This window comes from Podarcis liolepis (assembly GCF_965112155.1).
Source record: "Podarcis liolepis genome assembly, chromosome: 12".
NCBI lineage: Eukaryota > Metazoa > Chordata > Lepidosauria > Squamata > Lacertidae > Podarcis > Podarcis liolepis.
The window spans coordinates 23,168,620-23,185,810 of NC_139563.1; the positions used below are offsets into that span (position 1 = coordinate 23,168,620).

At 39.6% G+C, this 17,191-nt stretch overlaps 1 protein-coding gene across 1 annotated transcript in view; it reads left to right on the forward strand.

Annotated features, from left to right (window-relative positions):
• The window catches only part of DNAJC1 (DnaJ heat shock protein family (Hsp40) member C1), a 72,405-nt gene that overhangs the window by 38,271 nt on the left and 16,943 nt on the right, over positions 1-17,191 (forward strand). Inside the window, exons 7-8 of the mRNA XM_083467506.1 lie at positions 2,729-2,819; positions 6,228-6,394. Coding sequence (XP_083323632.1) covers positions 2,729-2,819; positions 6,228-6,394 — 258 coding nt within the window. The remainder of the gene's footprint in view (positions 1-2,728; positions 2,820-6,227; positions 6,395-17,191) is intronic.

Below are 17,191 nucleotides of genomic sequence, written 5' to 3' on the forward strand. Positions count from 1 at the left end.
GTAGTTGCCATGAAAGCAGCAGTGGTTGTGGGAGAATCACAGTGATTGTTTTGAGTTGACATGTAAAAATGTGCATATAGATAAGCCACAGTTCGGTAGTAGTGCACCAAGCTTGCATGCAAAAGGCCTGAAACCCTGGATAGCTGCAGCCATGCAGTGCAGAGACTACTGAGCTGTGTTGGCCAATGGTCTGGCCCATGTATAAGGCAGCTTCCTAATTCCCTGTGTATATTTTTATATAATATATAAATTCCGATACTTATCCGGAACATAGAGAACATACGTTCTTTTTCCATTTTGATTTTAAATTTAGGGTCATAGCTGCTTAGGTTCATTACAATAATTAATATGGATATCATGATACAATGATGCAATATTAGTTTGTGAGTTCAGAGTCTCAGTAGAGAAGAGACTCCATATTTTAACTGTCTTCTGCTTGGTCAGAAGAAAGTGAAAAGATCCAGCTTCATAAAACAAAAAACCCACATTCTGCATTTGGTCCCTTAACATGCGGTGGTGACCAGTCAAACTATAAGTGTATCACAATTATTTATTAGTGTTTGCCCGCTTTGACTACTGAAGATTCTGTTTGGTTTCCTCCTTCTTTCTGTCATTCTCGTCTGAGTCTCAGTTCCAATTGTTTCATGATTGACACGCCAGCAAGATTGACAGATACCCCTTAGAGTCTGATGTCTGGAGGTCGCATAAGCAATAATAGATTCTGTTCCAGATTTTAGCATCAAATATTGGCTTTCAGTGTCAAAGGGGTTAAAGTTAAATGCTGATTGACTGTGTCTAAGCTGAAGCCACAAGCAAAAAGCATCCATGGGATCTTGGTATTGTGCATTTGATGTAATCTCCGAAACACCATGTGGAAGATTTATAAATGATCACATTTTGGTAAATTACTACTAAGTGAATAAAATGCAACACAATCAGGTGTCCTTGCACATGAGTGTGAAATAACTTTGATTGGAAAAGCCAGAATTTATTATATAAGATAGTATCTCTACGTTTGTACATGTTTATGTACTTGAATCTGGAAAGGTCAAAATGCATTTAGTTTTGTTTTTTAACTATGTAAAATACAGTGTATTTTTTAAAGTTTCCTGGGCTATTGCTTATATGTGCACATGATCACTTGATCTCTGAAGCCTCGAGCGTATACAGTGTCTTCATGAGATGAATTTATTGTGTTCAAAGATAAGATATTCTGCAGTGGGAACGAACTAGATAGAATATCCCAGTTTATAGCCCATAGCAGCAAAACCTCTAATCCTCAATGGTAGAAACACTTCCCTGTTTCTTACTCCACCTTTACCCCTGCTCTCTGCTGCAAGATTGTCAGGTTAGCCTGATGACACATCATGCTTGAGCAGTATAAACCAGCATCTATTACGCTAATTCACTTCACAGCCATGGCAAAGGAGTCCACAATGTTTTTGGCTGGCCTTGACAAATGCTCACCTTCTGTGCAACTCTGTGCATGTTTGCTTGGAAACAAGTCCTGCTATGTTCAATTGGGTGGGCCGGTGAAGCTTTAATTTTATTTAATTATTTTTAAAACATGTGTGTATATATAGATCACTTTTTAAAAAGCAGTTTACAAAAATGCCCACAAGCAAGTCTTAATACAATTTATTTGTAAAGTTTTTTAAATTATTTCATTCTGCAATGTATCTAAAACAGAGAGAACAATTATAACGGATGAAAATTAAAAGTTGAAAAACAAAACTATACAATAGGGACATTGAATGAGTAGTTGCACATGAGTCAAAGTAAAGACTTTCAACATTATCAGATCATGGAGTTTCGTTCCTGAGTTTTCAGATCAGCGTTTTCTTTCTCCTAGATGGGCTACCTTCCCCATTTGCCCCTCACTTCTCTCTACAGCCATAGCTGTCAACTTTTCCCTTTTCTTGTGAGGAATCCTATTCGGAATAAGGGAATTTCCCTTTAAAAAAGGGAAACGTTGACATCTATGTTCTACAGCACATACAGAAACTGCCCTCTTGGCCATTGGACCAACTATTCGTCTCATCCACTCAATATGCCAGAGCCTGTAGCCATGTGCTGGGGAAGTCCCTAATTCACCAAGGGCTTGAGACCCATAGGCTACCCTCACTTAGTTTAACTGGCCAGTTGAAGCTGTTTCCCAGGGTGTGTTAGGAGAGGGGTAGTACCTCTGGTGGGAGACAACATTATGCTCTTTCAGGGGTAGTTTGTCCACCTTTGGCCCCCACCCTGCACTTGGCTCTCACCAGTGGCTCCTAGAAGCTGTCAGCATGCAATCAAATTATGTACTTCTGTAAAATACCTCACATTGATCTGTGCAAATAAGCAACTGAGTTGGAATGGTGTATAGTGGCAGCCATTGATAGCATGCATTTGCACACTGTAGGAAGCCAGCAAGGAGCGTAACATTTCAAAATCTGCAAACACAACATTTTTAATGATCTCAATTACATTTTCATGAGTGTTAACATGCTGCTCCAGTGCAACTTCTTCATAGTTCCACTGTTTTGACTATGTCATGGTGCACAATTGTCATTCATGCTGTTTTCTCTCATGTGTAATGAATGTCACTATTTTAAATATTTGAGTCAGCACAGGAATACCCACCCTCACCCAAAGTGATTAATTGATGGGGCTTGAATCTAATCATATAAAATGGTGTCATTGCAGCCAGCTGTTTTGAGATGCTAATATCACTACATTTCTTTTAAAGGATGCCAGACAACTGTATGTAGAATATAAAGAAGCAAAAATGAAGGAGAAAGAAGAGGCCCTGGCTAGAGCTGAACTGGAAACACTTCAGAGTAAGTTTTTATTTTTATTCACAGTCTTGATTACATATACCCATATATGACTGATGGCGGGGTGGGGTAAGATCACAGTTTTTTCTCTCACAAATGTGTTCTCTGTGTTGCAGCAACTGCAGAAAACAGGATTGCTCTGAACCGACTTCACTGTAGTACGAAGTTGCTGCATAATAACATTTGGATTTCTGAATTCTCTGTAGAAATTTTAATGCATGCAAACCAACTGGTTGAGTAACAAATAATGTTAGGCAGAAATGCGATAGAAATACTAATAATTTGCAAGAGAAAATACCTAAGAAGTCTGCAGTGAAATAGCAGATACCGAGAGCCTGCCTTGGTTTTGTGGCTGCCTGGAAATAATTCAAATAATTGGTGGTGCGTTTTATAGCAGTTCCAAATTGGTTTGACTTCTAAGTATTCTAAAATGCACTCAAAATTATATGCACCTGCAGAAATTGTAGATGCAAAACTTATGAGGCAAAGCTGTGACCCCTTTGATATTTTGAATTAGAACTTGGAGAGACAACTCTCCTGACTGCTTAATAAGCATGATTAACTGCGATATATAACTTACCATCCCATTAGGAAAAGCTGTGACTAATTTACGTTTTTCGTTACAACCCACACATTTTACAGATTTCGAGTTTTCAATATTCCTGTGTATATTATTACCTTTTTGTGCTATTGTACACTTTCCAGTTTGCTTCATTTTATGTCCGTATTTTGACCCTGGAAAATACCCGTTTTCATCCTTTTCTGTTATAGGACAAACATTACGCAAAGTAACTTCAAATTGTAGCTGTCTAGTTAGCACTGTCCTGTGTGGCTTTCTCCCACAAAAAGTGAATGTTAATGTTTTTGTCCTGTATATGGTAGAAAGTAGGACATGAGGTTGATTTATTTAGAGGGATTTGCACTGGAGTCTGAGATAGCTTTAATTGGGTTAATGATGCTTATTATCTCAGCTGATAATGATAAAACAAATTGCATAGCATATCTTATTTATATAATTACACAATCCCACCCAATTTTCCTCCAAGGAGCTCTGAATGGCTTACATATGACTCCCACAAACCCATGTTATCCTCACAAGAACCCTGTCAGGTTGGTTAGATGGAGGGATGAGTGTTGAAAGGTCATCCTGTGGCAGCTTCATGCCTGAGTGGGGCTTTGGGCTTTGGGCCTCCATGGTCTTAGTCTGACAATCGAGCCACTAAGCCACATTGGCAGTCACTGCCAACTGCTTGAAAAGAACACTGGAAGAATGTGTATTCTTTAAAGCTTTTATTTAGAATTATTTTTTAAAAATTAGTCGTTTAATTTACACATTTTCATATTATGAGTTTAAAACTTTTATAAACTGAAAATCCCTAAATGCCCATTCCATTTATCCCTGTCTTCAGCTGTAAAGAGTATATCATGCTTCATATTGAGCTATAGAATCCAATTACAGTGGTACCTCCGGTTGCGGACAGGATCCGTTCTGGAGCTCTGGTCGGATCCCGAGGCTTCCACAACCGGTGGGACCTCTTCTGTGCATGCGGTAGAGTGCTTCTGCGCATGTGCGCATGGCAAAACACTTCCGGGTTTGCCGCTTTCGCAACCCAAAATTTTCGTTACCCGAGGGTAACGTAAGCCAAGGTGTTACTGTATATCTCTTACTGTGAAGCCTATCTATTTAGAACGAATCCTGCTCTGAACTAGAAAACCCATCCTGTGTTGTGTTGCTTGGGTATACTAGACCAGAGCATTATAGAATGGCTGTGTTTGGGCATAACACTAAACTAGAGTTTTGTGTTATGTGAACCTTGGGCTTGTGAATTCTTTTCCTCTGGCAGGTTGTGAGGAGGAGCTTGGAAACCTACGCTTCTGATTTCAGTTAACTGCATTGTGATGCGTGGTATGCTTATCCTGGCAAATTCTGGTTGGTCTTAACTATGGATTAGGGAAACAAGCCAACTTCAAACCAACTTCATTTCTTGGTCATCCAAACAGTGGGACTAACCACACTTCTGGGTTCAAACATACCCCACAAAGTGTGGTTAGTTGAAAATGGAAGCAAAGGTTTTCAATATTTTGGGAACTGGAGAGGGAGCACCCAGGTCTGAGTCTCATGCACATAACGCAAAACTATGGTTTAATGTTATGTCCAAACACATCCATTGTTGTGTCATATATTAAAAGCTTTGTGTGCATCTCTCTCTCATATATATATATATATATATATATATATATATATATACACATATACACACACACACACACACAAAACATGGTTTAAAATAATAACATTTCCGTTAATTACACGGGGGGGTTATTATTCTGTTCTGATGATTGCTGCAAACTTGCCTGAGGACCATGTTTTGAGTGCTTCACACACTTCTCAGACATTACCTTCTTCTCAAAGCTTACAGTAATCCAGTAAAGATACATCTAAATTAACTCCATACTGTGGTTGGTAGATGTGTGTAAGACAACTAGATAGTTAGCTCTTGCCTTGATTCTAGCTAAATGGACTATTTGCAAACGTTCATGATGTGGGTTTATTTTATTATCAAATGAGTGGTAATTGCAGGTATCAAGCTGTAAAACAGAAAGTACAAATAAGCAATTTAACAATAAGCTGCCTCCCAGTTGTTCGTCGTGTGAAAAGCTGTTGTGATATAAAAGTATACTGCCATGGTTCCAAGAAAATTTGCTGTGAAACGTTAACTCCCAAAAAGCACATTGCAAATCAAGGTACGAGGACTTTGACTATTCTAGTGAAATAAGCCCTCTGATCATTAAGGGAGCAATCCTAAGGCAAGATCCACTGGAAGGAACAGCTTAGGAGGCAACGGGTCTCTGCTCGCATTAATTCCCCAATCCTGGCTTGGCTGAGCATAACTTGCTCAGTTGGATGAGCCAAAACTGACTGAGCTGAAGCCAGTACAGTTGTACCTTGGGAGTCGAACAGGCAAGGTATGACTGTATAAGTCCTAAAAAGAGAGCATTTTGGAAGCATGGCATGGCAGCATCAAAGAGAGCCCATTCCTAAGGCTGTTAAACTCAGACTTGTGAACTAGCGTCCTGGCATAAAACACCATTTTAAAGGCTTGTTTTCTATCTGCCAGGCTTAGGCAGAGAAGCAGCAGCATTCCCTCTGCTGAACAGGGTTTGGTTCTGGTTACACCGGCTTAAGTTATCTCAGCTTGCTTTACGCCAGCTTCTTGTGTGTAGGATTGCTCCCTGCATGTCTAAAATCCAAGTTGTAACCTCTTTTTTTGCAGCTGTGATCTATAAGCGTGACAACAGCTTTATAAAATGTGGGTGCAATATTATAAAATGTGGGTGCAATATTATAAAATGTGGGTGCAAATGCTTCTGGGCAGAGTTTGTGATTGTAGGTCAAATTTTGTTTTGCAGAGGAAAAGAAGCCTAAAGTCAAGAAACCAAAACCTGAATTTCCAGTATACACTGTGGCAGAGACAAATGCATTTATACCATCGTATGACCATGGCGCTTCAATTGAAGAGGTTGAAGAACAGTTGGATGATTGGTTGGAAGAAAGGAACAAATCTCTAAAAAGGAAGGCAAGCATATCTGTTTTTCTAAAAATTAAACAAAGTGGTTCAAGTCCAGGCAAGAAATGGATTGCTCAACACTGTCTTGCCTTTCTGGACAAATCAATAAATACCAATAAAATAACAACAACAACATCTTCAGTAAAATAGTCTTAAAATTAGCAATTGAAAAACAAGAACAGCCCCCTCAAATATTTTATTAAGGGTGGGGCCAAAGGGACCTTGGCCCCTAGGAGTTGGCCCCTATGTGGCCATCCCATTGTTGCTAGTGTAAGGAAGTGTCTGCACCAATCATGTGTTTTTTTTCTAGGAGTAATAAATTATAAGAGCAGTTGCTTTAAGTTTTGCAATCATACTCCTGATTACTGAGATCATGCTTTCCAGGCAAGGGAGGGACAAAAAGAAATGGTTTCTTCTTTCCGGGGGTAGGCGGGGGCAGCAAATGCGCTGATGGAACTAATTGCCATTGAATTGAGCTTGTTTTAATCATTGGGGGAAAGGCACTTAAACCCCAGTCCTATGCATTGTTTTGTTTTGTTATCTGGACTTTCGATTGTATTCGTTGTTGCATACTATATCTATATCTACATGTTCATTCTCCCGCTGTTAAGAGTGTTGCACTTTAATGCATGCAAATTCTCTCCTTGTGTATGAAAATCCATGCATGTTCTTGTGAGATTGGCTGTGCAAATGTAATTTTCCCCCTTTTCTCTCTCTCTTTTTTAAAAAAAATTAACCTGATATACATATCAGGAAATAGGACTGGTTTGCTCCAATAAGAGCTTGTTCCATTGGTCCTTAGGGCAGCTGTGTGCTAAATGTTCAAAGTTTAATTTTTCAGTTTCTGTATTCTGCAGTGCTTACATTAGATTTCCTCTTGTAAAGTTTTGTGGGTCGGAGGAGGGTCCTTGGCAGGGAGGAAGTGCAAGAGTGAGTGGTTTGTTTGACATTAGAACAAAAAACTCTTCAAAGTGGGCATTACTAAGACATGAAAGACAGATGGATTCGTAGGTGTGTGGCTCTACATGAGCCTAATAAGGCAATTGTGATTGGCAGCAATTCATTTACCGCACATTGAGGAAGTGAGTCTTGGGCACGGCAGGGAAGCAAAAGTGACCATTATCTTGGATTTGCAGAGCGTATTGCCAGTTACCAATGCATGAAGGAAGCCCAAAATTTTACACATTTTAGAAACCTTCTAATGAACCATGTGATTTTTGTTGAGGGCTTTATAAGACTGTGGCATCTGCTGCTTTCCAGTGACCAGTGTTGCTCATCTGCAAAATGGAAACCTATTGAAATTCAAATTCATTTAAATGTGTGTGCATATCCCACCAAGTTCTACTCTGAGAAGGCCCACTGAAATTAATGGACCTGAGTTAGTCATGGCTATTAATTTCACTGTGTCTACTCATGAGTATGACTACGACTGGATGCAGCCCATGGTCAAACACCTGCGGTTGGTGGTCTAAGGGGACAGCTCTTTGCTTTTATGTGAAACACGCAAGAATCTCTTGGCAGAGCTTGCTTGTTCCTCTGCATCATATTTTCTCGTTCGTTTAAATACGTTCGAGTTGCTGGCATCGTCACAGAAATAGCAATCAAAACAGTGAGAATGTGTTCAGCTTGAATCCCAGATCAGGTTTGCCAAAACATGCTCCCTCTCTTCTCTGACTCCAGTTAATAATATGGTGGCTCCTTAGATGGACAGCGGGAAGGTATACAATTAAATGACAACAGAGTAATATGATAGGTGTCTTAATAGTATAGACAGAGCAACAAACCCATTTGATGAAGCAGGCAAGACAATGACATTTATATCTCTAAGTATCCCTTAAACCCTAGCAACAGCCTTTCCACAATACCATTCAAAGAGAAACCTGGCCGCAGATAAATACTAAGTAGAAGCTCACTCCAAACAAGGTGAGCTGCCTGTCCTTGCCTTCTCTGAACTAGAGCTAAAGAAAATCCCAAAGTAATTGTCTAGTGCGCACACAGCAGAGGAAACAAAATTGTACGTGATCAGACACCACCACCCTTTAGAGAGCTTCCCAAAAACAATACATTACCCTAGAAGAAGCATCTTGCAAAACGAAATCATTTCTAGTTCTCCATCAATGTGTTCAGTTTGTTACAGCTCTTGTCTCACTTGCCCTCTCAAAAGGGTGTCATTGTCGCTTGCGAGGGAAGTTGCTTGTTTTTGAAAAGGGTGGGTTTTTCAGGAACTTCCAAAATTAAGCCAAGTCCAAATAACATTTTTTTAAACAGATTATGAAAAAGTGAAATGCTTAGAGAGAAGGCATCCATTCCCCAATATACATGTAACACTTCTCCTTCCTCTCTGCAATACTTGCATTAACTAGCATAGCTCGGTTGGTAGAGCACAAGACTCTTATTCTCAGGGTCGTGAATTCAAGCCCTGTGTTGGGCAAAAGATTCCTTAATTGCAGGTGGTTGGACTAGATGGGCATCATGGTCCCTTCCAACTCTACAATTCTAGGATTCTATGACAATGTTCAGTGAAACCTGTCAAACATGAATAGACATGCTCAGTACATAGGATAGGATATTCAGCGCTTAGGCATGGCCAGAAATTGATAACTCAAAGGAATTGTTAGTTAATGAATATCTAGCCCTCAACTTTTGTAGGACAGAGTGAACTAAAATTCCACCCTGAATAACTGTTTGTGGGTTATTTTTAGCCAAAAGTCTGAAGGTTTGAACCAAGTTTCAAACTTAGAAAACCCATTATATAGGTAGTGCTCCTTTTGGATAAACAATATCGAGCCATCTTCATATTCCTGCATTGCAGACTAGATGGCCGTTGGGGTCCCTTGCAACTCTACAATTCTTTTATTGTATTTACACTTAAACTACCTGAAAATAATGAATCCTGAGTTCTTAAAATTATTTTATTACATTTTAAAATTCTGCTTTTTCTACAAGGAGCTTGTGGTGGCCTAAGAGGCCTCACCCAACCCAAGTGCCTTCCCCCGCACTCTTCAACAAGCCTATGAGATAGGTCAGGCTGAGAGAGGGCAACTGGCCCAGGGTCACCCAATGAGCTTTTTGACCGTGTGGGGATCCTTTTTAGATGTAGCCCAGTATTCTGGTCACTACACCACCCTAGCATGGAATCAATTTGCCTTGGTCAGTCCTGTATGCTAAAATGAAACCACAAAATAAATTAAATTATTTGGACGTGATGTTGCCACCTGTCTTGTTGATGAAGAAATGCCATGCTACAACATAGCTAGGTCAAACTGAGTTAAAATCTGAAGGGAGAAATCTCTCTTGAGTCTCTTGTCCAGCCTTCTTCAACGTGTGCCCTCCAAATGCTGCTGGATTCCACTCTCATATCTCTGATCTGACTTGTAGTCTGAAACAACTGTGGGGAGGAATCAGGTTGAAGAAGGCTATTCAAGTGGTGATGGGACAGGGCAGGGGAAGGCTGGTGCCAGCCACTCGAGGTCCTTGACTTTCCCAAAAGTATTTCTGTGTCTGTTCAGCTACTCAGTTTAGAGATCTTAGTTGGCCAATCAGTTGATTAAATTACATATATTTGCATATGAATAAAAAATACTTCTGACATAGGAGGAAACACACTTCCCTTGTTTTTCGATGATATTTACATGTATCACAGCAGGTAGTGTCTCAACTACCTGCATTTCCTCACGGATGAGAGGCAAATTCCTCTTCTGAGATGATGTCTAAAACATGTATGCTGCTTTTAAAAATTACGCTCATGCTAGCACACATGGAAGTTTTTTTCTTTTTCTATTTGTTTGAGTCTCATTAATTCCTTTATTTTATTTTTTTTACAAAAACATTGTGGCTTCATTTATAGTAGATATATTTGAAACTAATGGTAGGTGTTGCTAAGGCTCAGAACTCTTTCCTCTGCTCCTTCTAAACTATTCCAGCTGTGTTTGTGTTTTGTGATCTTTCTGGTCAATCCCATAGTATGGGGCCTGACTTGTGACTTTTAAATATTTGCACTCACCTGAAATTATTTTCTTCCTTCCCCCTACTTATGCCCAGAATTCATTTTATGGCATGTGATGATCTTCGTTATTTGCAGTCTTTTTATTTTATGTTAGTACTTTTCCTCCTTGAAAGTCAGACCTGTTTATCATTGCTTTTGAAGGGTACAAAAGCATTTGTGCAAATATATGTGCAATACTGGACCGGACCAAGACAGGAAGGAGTTTATGCCCTGTTCTTTTTTAAAGTATAGCCTGAGTCATGAACATGGAGACGGTTTTGCAGGTGTGTGTGAGGGATGGGGAAGAGGAAGAGGATATGGGAAGAAATTAGACACTTTGTGGGAAACTTATCAGGCCTTCTCACTTCTTGGCTTTTGCTGTTAAAACCTTTAAAAGAAAACAAACACTTGGGCTTTTAGTTAATTAAATTGCTGATTTCCCTCTCGGCTTGCTGCTGCCATATATGTGCATGTTGCTTTTGTTTTGTTGCTGTTAAATTTTGATTTTGTGTTTTATTTATTGCAAGTTTGTACATTGCCTCCGGCAACTTGTCGCTAAGCATAATGTAAATCTGAAAGCTTGGACCAGGAACTCCTAGTCACTTTCTAATGTGATGATTGAAAGAAATGTGATTTCAGAGGGTTTGGGTAAGGATGTCAACCCTCCCGATTGTGCCTATTTCCTGCATTTGAGCAGCCAGTCAATATGTTCTGCCTGATTCCCCCCCCCCCCCACCATTTGCCCATCCTAGTACTTCATGTTCTGCAGAGTACCCGCAAACATCTCACCTCACTGTCAAGCAGTTTCAGGATAATGCTCCATTTTTATTAAGTGCTGTGAGTGCCTTTGCAAGATTCAGAAATGCCATCAGTAGGTTCATGAAGAATTAAGTGAAGTTTCCATTGCAGAAAGCTTTTGGATTGATCTCAAATAGTAATCCCTAGTTTAAAACTACCACATATTTCAGAGAGTCTTCAGTGGGTTGGTTTTCCCCTGTTTTGGGCTGAAAAAAGTCTGGCTGTCTTCCAAACTGAGCTCAATATGGAATCTCTATGTGTTTTTAGTGATTATTAGAACATCATTGCCATGCTAGATTTTGGATATTCTGTTTTGACTTGGATTTAAGAGTAGGATTTTCTAAAGAGCAATTTATAGCATCCCATAATATGTAGATGTAGGTCTGCCAAGGTCAATCAGTGCTTTCTTGCCAGTTTTTTTTAATAAATTATTTGTTAGCTACATACTTCACTAACATAAATATGAAACACCTGAAACACTAAACCATTCTTATGCTGACTTTTTTCTTACAAGTGAACAAATAACAAGCAGTTAGTTTATTTTCGGCTGCAAGTTGTGTGTTTTGATTCTTAGCTCCACCAAATCAAATTGATGATGATCTAAGGGTAGATGTTACAAATGATACAGAGTTGCTGCTGAAAAGGTGTTTTTATAATCTAGCTAATGAAGAGTCCACCTTCTTACATTTATGCCTGTAAGGTCTGTTGGGTTCCTTATGCTCCACCTCAACTACTGAGATCTTTGAACTCTACCAGGGACTGAGCCTTTAGTGTGACAGATCCTGCCCCATCCTGCTGGTTTGGCAGAAGTAATCTCTTCTTCCTTTCAAGAGCTGTGTTGTTCAGACAGGCCTTTGGAATTTTTTTTTTTTTAAACCAACTGTTCTTTACTGGTGTTTTTATTGACGTTATTGTAGTTTTATGTTACAATGCTACACAGAGCCCTGCTGTACATTTTATGTATATATTATAAATTTTATAAATATTTAAGTAAATAAATAAAATACATTTCCTATCTTCCATCATGGAGCCCAAGGCAGCACACATGTGGTTTATATAGTTGGCAGGTACTGTCTTCTGTGACCTTGTTTAGTTCTTCTTTTTTATTTTAAAGCCATTCAGACAAGTAGCCATCACCACATCCTATGGGAAATAAATTTATTTTGTGGGATGTGAATGTTTCATTTAGGTGGTGGTGAACTGACGTGGGTGATGTTGACTTTTTCTTATGGGAGAGTGAGCATGACTTACCAAAACTTGTGCATTTTGAAAATATTGCTCTTGCTATAGCCTACCGGCACCTGCCTTATGACAGGCCAAACACAATGCAACCCATAGATTATTTGATCTACATGCCTGAGTGTCTTATAATCAAATTTACTAAAGAGTATTTCACATCTTTTCTGAATTAAAACAATTGCCTGGAAGCTAATCAGAAATAAATGAGTTAATGCTTTCTGCTAAGTGCTACCAATTATATTGGCCTTTCAATTAAAAATTGTCTTTTAATTTCTTTTCCTTAAAATGGACTTGAGTATTTATGAACTATTTCTAATTGTGATGCTTTCTTTCCACTTGAGCACTTGGTGCCGTATCAGGAATTTATGATTTGCAGAGCAATAGGAGACATCTCTCTACATTGTTGTTGTTTGCAAAATACAGCATACACTCCAGTCTATATACAAATAGATATTTTCAGTGTATTCCTTTAATGTTTTGAAAGTGAAGAAAATAACATTGCTCTATCCACTATTGTATGAAAAACGTACTGTTAGCACTAAATAATAGCCACTTCAAAAGCTGCTTATATTTTGAATTTTTCCACAGTAAATTTGGCTCCCAAAGGATTTCTTGTGACTTGAAGCACTGAAACCACTTTTATGGCTCTGTGCTCATACTAGAACCCAGCCCTAACACCCATACATTATTCCAATCCTTCTTCTAGCTATGTAAAACATTTTCACGGCACAGGGGGAAGGGAGCTGCTTACATTTAGCATTTTAATGCAAAAGGAGCTAAAGAATAGTTAAGTCCAAGCTGAACTACTATTTCTTTGATGGACATAGCCAGGCTAAAATGGTGATGGGGAGAGGTGTGCCTGGTATGGGCTATTGGAGGAGAGGGAGACAGCAATGAATATAATTGTTTTGTGCTGAACAACTGACAGGCCATGTGAAGCACAAGATATAAGTGAGGTCATTTATTTTTTTTTTACTGTTTTTGGTCGAGATCAGAATATATTGAAGATCCATCGATAATGCCAGGCTAATGTAAGCTGAATCTTATGGCATGCTCAGTATGTTAGGCTACCTAGAAACTAAGTTTGTGTTTTGTTTTCATCTTGCTATTCACTATTTCTCTTGCTCCCTGCCTTATACTGGAGGTTGTCTGGATGCTTTTGATCACTAGGGTTGACTTTTCCCAAGCTAGGAACTCCAGCAACATGTTCCAAGGTTTGTGCAACTGGGAATAAGGCAAGGACAGAGGCCGGCTCTTGCATCCAGCAGCAATCTGCTGGTGGCTTCCCAAGTCCCAGGATGAAAGCTTGAAGGCACCTCAGTAGCTTAGAGGTTTATGAGCTTAGATGGTGGTACTATACACGCAGGTCCCACTCTCCAAACTCAATGTGTTCGCAGGAAATTGTTCAGTAGGTGAGCATTCATATAACGAGCTGGTGCTTTCCATTATTTCATATGGGGACATTTCTAATCTGTGATTTGTCTGTTCTCTCTCGCCTTTCCTTCATGCTTTCTGCTGAAAACTGCTGCAGCCAATCAGCAGAAGCCAAACAAAGGAAAAATGGGTTTTTTCTGACCCCTCTTGCTCCTTGATTTGTCCAGTCTCTCCCCCCACCCCCGCCTTCTTCCTTAAATGGCAGGTGCAGGCAGATGACTCCATGACACCAAGTCCTGCTATAAAATCCTCACTGTGTGAAACCATGTCATCCGTGTCTGGATTCCTAGGACTTTCAAACAGTAGCTAGTTAGTATGAATCATTTCAGAGCCAAACAGATAGCATTTGCTTCTTTTTTTAAGTGGTGACAGTAATACATTAACATTGGCTGGTTTGGGCTTTTGAACTGCATCCGAGCACTAACATGTTAAACTTGTGAAACAATTTTGAAGATTGTTTCATCTTTTTTTAAAAAGTAGCACTGCGAGTTCATAAATACTTCCAATAGGACATGTAGATTTTTGTATCCGTGCTTTGGTATGTATGCTGTGGCTCTGCATAGATCTTTATATTGCTACCTTTTACTCTCTTTTTATTATTCGTTTCCATTTAGAATAAATTATGACAGAGTAATTTAAAATAGCAGTTACTAGATCAGAAATCAGTGAGTTACGTTTTAAATGAATCTGAAAATAATACTTTAGTCTTCTAGAACCGTATCTGAATTTAACCAATTTTTTTTTTCATTCTTGCTATAATAAGCATCTTTACCGTAGATGAAAAATGAGGGTTTGTGAAATAAATACCAAGGTATAATTTTGTTGCTTGCTAGCTAGTGTGTAATGTCCTCTGCAATTCTGAGAATATGAAAATGGTAAACAGGGGTGACTAATTTAGCATAGCAAAGACTTGCCTGGTTAATAATTTGCACAACTGGGCTTTCTTTGTGATCCTAATAAATCTATATATGTTCTGGTTCTTCCTACTGATAGCCTTTTTGTCATCTGCCACATGCATATCAATTGTAGCTGACTTGGATGAGGTTTAAGAACAAGATGAATGAGTTGCCAAGGGAATCTGGGATTAGGTTTTTTGTGGGGGGTTTTTTGGAAATTAGTTTTGTCTCAGGACTACAGCAAATACTGAGAATGAGCCAGGACTAAATAAAGTATGCGTATAAAATTGGACCAGTGCAAATATAATTGTGGACACACTATAGATCTGGATAATATTACAAGGGCAATGATTATCAACATTATAAACAGTTGCCATCGACGAAAATGCTGTAATAGGCTTATTCTACATAATTGAAAACAACTACTATAAATTAATCTGGCCAACATTGTAAAGTATTCAGAAACAGCATGGCTCAGAAATAAGCGTCTTAATTACGCTCTGTCTTGAGACCTGGTGGGGATACTCAGGAGATAGGAATGTCAGAATTGATATGTACTTAATTGGCCTAATTAATAATAGCCTCAAAGTAAAAAAAATGTGACTGCAATGCCTGCTTTAATAGATTAAAAAGAAGCAGGATTTTCTTCATAGAAACTGTATTCACATCAATCATGTTTGTTGTACCAATCTAGATCAAACATGACTAAATGGGAGATTTTTATGCCGCAATGTCACAGGCAGTTTAGGCTGCCTGGTTAGATTGGGATAAGGTTGTGGATAGCTGGAAAGTAGCTTGAGTGACAGAGAAAGCAATAATTCTCCATCTCACTAGAGCTGGATGAGTTCTTTATTCTGTCGTAATCCATTGCTTATTACTTGTTTGGGATTCATATTCTCTCTTCCTCTTTTCCCACTGCTTCTTTTAAAAGGAAAGAATGGGGTGGGTTTTTCATGTAGATTCTGTCACGTTATTAGCCAGTTTTGTTCTAGTACTTGCTAATTTGTATATTAAAAAATGCTTGCTAAATTGTACCTTTCAGGGGAGGGCAGGTATAACATCTGTGTCAGTGAAAGATGCTGTACGTAGCCAGGACCGGCAGGGATCGCTGAACGCAGCCTTTGATCCATGCTGCCTAATAAAGGATTGCTGGGCCAGTGGCGAACTGGGAGGGGCATGGGAGGGTTAGGTAGAGATCTAAGCTGCTTTAGTGCACACCTTCAAAACGTGCACTGAAAAAACATCAAACCCATGCAGGTATACCTGCCAAGTAGCAATGATCACCTGCCTCTTTGGCAAGCGGACCTGTATGAAGAAGGCATGGGCTTGATCTTGTCTGTGTACATTTGCACAACGCCGTGTACATGCTCCCTGTGAAGTGCGTACTTCACAACACCAAAGAATATATGAAATGACACTAGGCTGCTGGATTGAGTGTTCAGGTCCAGGGGGCAGAATCTCATGCAACCAGAGCAGGCGCTTACTGCCAAAAAACCTCACAAGAAATCTGGTAAAAAGGATCGGTGGGGTGATTTTTACGTGGAAATGCAGTAGAAAGAAGAGGCTCCTGGACCCTTTCCTCCTCTCCTTTCCTGCAGCACTTTCAGCTTCATTCGAATACCTTTTCTGCTGTGTAGATGGACAGACAGAAAGAAATTGGTGGAGGAGGGCTATATTGCCTATTTTCCCGCTTGGGGGGACCCCCCCCCCAAGGCTAACAGGCATTTGGTAGCAACTTAGATTTGAAGACTCAGATCTGCTGTTGCTTGTAGTTTCTTCCTGATAGCCCTGTGCATCTGCTTTGGATCAAACATGAGTTCCAAGGCAAAGCAAGCGGCTTCGGAGGTATTTGGATCATGTCTGAACCTCAGCAACTGATCTGCAAGTGGTTGAAACCAAAGCAGACTGCTCCCAAATCCTTGGACCTGCTTTAGTGGGTGGTTTGCTGCTGTAAGCCCCACTCAGTGCATTTTTCTAAAACTTCCTGCAATCATTCCATAAAAGGAAAATAGCGGGGAGGGGAGGGAGAAAAAGTGGGGTGTAGTTTTGTGAGTGACGGCTCTGACTTCAAATCAGGGAATGACTTCACCAGAACTCTCCAGTCACCATGCTTTGGGGGAGGGATACTGAAGAGTAACATTTTGGGAAAGCATTCTGTTTTTTCGCTGCCCTTTGCTTGTTAACACTCTTAAGACCAGCAGCATTTGAAAGAGTTTGGAGAAGTTGGTGGTTGTGTTTTGCTTGTGCAATCTTCCCTTGTTCCAATCCTTGCATTACTCTTACTGTTGTCTGTGCCTGCCTAGAGCATTATGCCCACCTCTCATTCTGGCCTTAGTAGCTTTGACTGAGCTTGCATTAATTGTAGGTCTCCGTGTGTCTGTGAATGTATGTTATTAGTATAGCATCTGTCTGTTTCTGTGTTCTTTTTGTGATTGTCTGTCTCCCTGCCTCTCA